Source organism: Athene cunicularia, assembly GCF_003259725.1.
Source record: "Athene cunicularia isolate RWA chromosome 25 unlocalized genomic scaffold, athCun1 chr25_part1, whole genome shotgun sequence".
Classification (NCBI taxonomy): domain Eukaryota; kingdom Metazoa; phylum Chordata; class Aves; order Strigiformes; family Strigidae; genus Athene; species Athene cunicularia.
The window spans coordinates 510,393-513,698 of record NW_020799134.1 but is presented as its reverse complement, the minus strand read 5'-3'; the positions used below and the strand labels follow the sequence as shown (position 1 = coordinate 513,698).

Genomic DNA, 3,306 nt, shown 5'->3' with positions numbered 1-3,306 from the left:
AAAAAAAAAAAAAAAGCAATAAAAACTGTACAACGTGATGCCTGCTTGATTTTTTGTGAGCCACCCGGTGATCACCGGCGATCTCCCTGTGTAGGAAGCTGTGTAAAAAAGTTGTTGTGGTGGGGAAGCCCCGAGGGGATGGGGTAGGGATGCAAAGCTCTGGGGGTCTGGGGGCACTGGGGATACCCCCCAACTGGGGTGTAGGGCCCAGACAGGACGCGCTGTGGGGTGGGGAGATGTTTTTGTGTTTTCCCCATCGCCTGGGACCTGGCGGTCCTGACGGACAGAGGAGACTGGAGCTGGTGGGCACCCAGGAACGATCCACACTGACTGTGGCCAGTGACTGGAGCATCATGAGGGTTCAGAGATCCAGCTGAGTCCCTATAGCACGCGTGGAAAATAAAGATGAGGAGTTTAAGGAAGTGCCAACACAAGAGAGGTCTCAGGAATGTAATGCTTTATTGTCTGATGGGCACCTCAGGGGGCCAAAGCACGGCCTGGGGCGTCAGGAGGAGGCAGCAGGGAACCCCGAGTGATGCCCCTTCCCCAGGAAGCGATGGTCCCGCAGGGCAGAGGAGAGGGTGTGCGGCCGGGCAGCCCCGGGGCTTGCAAAGCTTTGGGGAGGCAGGATGGAGCTGGTCCATGCGCGGCCTTTGCTGCTGGAGCCGGGCGCGTGGGACACCCCATCACTTCATCTTCTGCGAGGGCAGCTGGAGGACCTGCTGCTGCTGCTGCTGCTGCTGCTGGTGGTACTGGACCTGTGGCTGCCCGTGGCATCCACCACCGCCGGAGCTGTGACAGCCACCGCTGCTGCCACCGGAGCTGTGACAGCCACCACCGCTGCCACCAGAGCTGTGACAGCCGCCACCGCTACCACCGGAGCTGTGGCAGCCACCGCCGCTACCACCGGAGCTGTGACAGCCGCCGCCACCACCGGAGCTGTGACAGCCACCACCGCTGCCCCCGGAGCTGTGACAGCCGGTATGGCGGGTGTAGCGCTCCTGGCTGTGGCACTGGTCCCTGTCCTGGCGGGAGCACATCGTGGTGTTTTTGGGGTGACCTGTGAGGAGAGAGGAGCTGTCAGGGACTTCCCCTTCCTTCTTCTGCTTTTCCAGGGAAGAGAAATCAGAATTTATCCAGTCTTAGCCAGATCCTACGATCATCTTTAAACCGTGCTTCAACTTCTGATACCCCCCCATGGGATTGTCCCCCCAGAGCCATAACCGGAGATGCTGGGAGCATCCAGAGCAGCAGGGCAGGTTGACCACAGCTGCCTTCCCAAAGCAGAGACATCTTGCCCCCAGAGGGAGAAGAGCAACCCCCCAGAGCCTCCCTTCAAGTCCCAATCTCTGCTCTCTGTCAGCATGCCCTGCCTTCCCTCCTCACCCCGCTTCCCCGCTCGCAAGCACCCGCAGAGCAAACCCCAGCCCAGTACAAGGTGTGGGGCTCAGCTCGCTCCAAACCCATCCGCGATCCCCAGAGTTTGGAACGCCGCGCCGAGCCCCAGCGCTGTGCAGCATCACCGCTCTTACCTGAGATGCTCGTGCAGCCAAGTCGCAAGGAGGGAATGAGGCTTTCCGGGACAGGAGTGCTTTTATACCCTCTCTGCACACCCCATCTGGACACGAAGCACCTCCCTGTCACAGAGGTCTGCTTGTTCATTTAATTTGTCGATGGGTTGGCTTTTTTTTTTTTTTTTTTTTTTTTTTTTTTTTTTTTTTTTTTTTTGCCTCCCCGCTCTTCAGGTTGCTTGTGTGACTCAACCCATCCACGCCGGGTATCACCTTTTGTTATCGGTCGTCTTTCCTGTGCTGCAGAAATATTTAATTGCCAGCTCTACCTGGGCTTAGCTCCAGTGGGGGAGTAGTGTGGGTGGCCCCGGTTTCCACAGCTTTGCCAGATTGTTTTTGGTGTCGGTCACAGCTGGGGAGTGCATTTTTTTAGGGGAGGGGGGGGGATTATGTCACATACTTAAATCACACCATCCTTCTAAAATACCTCCAGGTGCTCTAGTCCTGCAAATGCCCGTAAAGCCAGAGATTTGCCTCTAAGTGCCCGTAATACCTTCGGCATGGCAGACAAATCTTCCTTAGCAGCAATTTCACTGTTGGCTCGTTGCTCTTAAAACCAATGGAAACATTGTGGACCCATCAAGAGAGAGAAAAGGCAGCCAGCCCCTGCGAGACTTTCTTACTGGTCAAAACTTTCCCGCTGTTACGAGAAGAACTAAAAGCAGTTAAGATTATTATTTTTGGAAGGGGGAAGACCTGCGCTAGGATTAGCGAGGTAAATAATTATGTGGTTAACTTTCAGCCCATGAGTAATTCCAGAGCGGCAGGTGTTTTTTTTTTTTTTTTTTTTGCCACGTGGAAGAGGAGGGCTTCCATGGGTGCTGCCTTCGGCGATGCAAGGTGGCCTGGGGTGGCTGCCACGTTGCGGGGAGCTGGCAGACTCCAGGGACTTTCTTCAAACTTGGAGGAACGTCCTTTTTTTTTAGAGCACTTTTCCCTGCTCCCCGATTAGCGTGCAATTGGCCAGTAAAACTGAGTGTCATTTGGATGGATGCACAGACCCACACGAGCCTTCAGGCTGGGCCAGGTGCCATGTTTGCGGTGAGGACTGGTCCCCGGCAATAATTTCAGGTACTCCCTGTACCTTTGCTGCGTGGGGTAGGAAGTGCTTCGAACCACGGATCTTATTTTGCCCTTTTCTTCCACTGCTTGCGGAAGACGTTTCAGTAAGCAGCGAATAAAAGCCCAAAATCAGTATTGATAAATAAAATAGGTAACTGCTGTGATTCTGTCAGTGCGAAAATGCTTGGAAAACCCTGGCTGAAAAATATTTTACTTGCCCACAAAGACGCTCAAGCATTTGGTATTTTCGTTCCGTCTTTTCCGGCTTTTATTTCTCCTTTATTTATTTATTATTTTATTTATTTATTATTTTATTTTTTTCTTTTATTTATTTAAAGGCGGGTGGGCAGGACAAGGTTAATGAGCGAGGTAACCTAAATGCTTCTTTTGTATTGCTTAATTGCCGTTACGAACTAGGACGGTGTCAGGGCAAACTGTATTTTTAATTGTATGTTTAATTGTGTTTTGTTCTGGCGCCAGGCGGAATATGGTCAAAGACTCTCTGTGAAAACAGACTCCGAGTGATTTTTGCCTCTCAACATTTTGCTGCATTCAGTTCCGAGTTGTTCTGGGTTTGTTAAAGATTAGCAGCGCCCAGCCAGCCCGTCCTGGGCACCTCTAGATTTTGTGGCTCTCCTCCTTAACGCGCCTTGAAAATTGGGTTTGAAATGGG

General features: G+C 52.6%; 1 protein-coding gene across 1 annotated transcript; it reads right to left on the bottom strand.

The window, feature by feature from the left end:
- Positions 1-447: 447 nt before the first annotated feature.
- Positions 448-1,061, bottom strand: LOC113488721 (keratin-associated protein 5-10-like). Its single transcript, XM_026864020.1, has one exon. It carries the CDS (start codon positions 1,038-1,040, stop codon positions 687-689), a length of 354 nt encoding a protein of 117 aa, XP_026719821.1. The 5' UTR covers positions 1,041-1,061; the 3' UTR covers positions 448-686.
- Between the last annotated feature and the right edge of the window lie 2,245 nt (positions 1,062-3,306).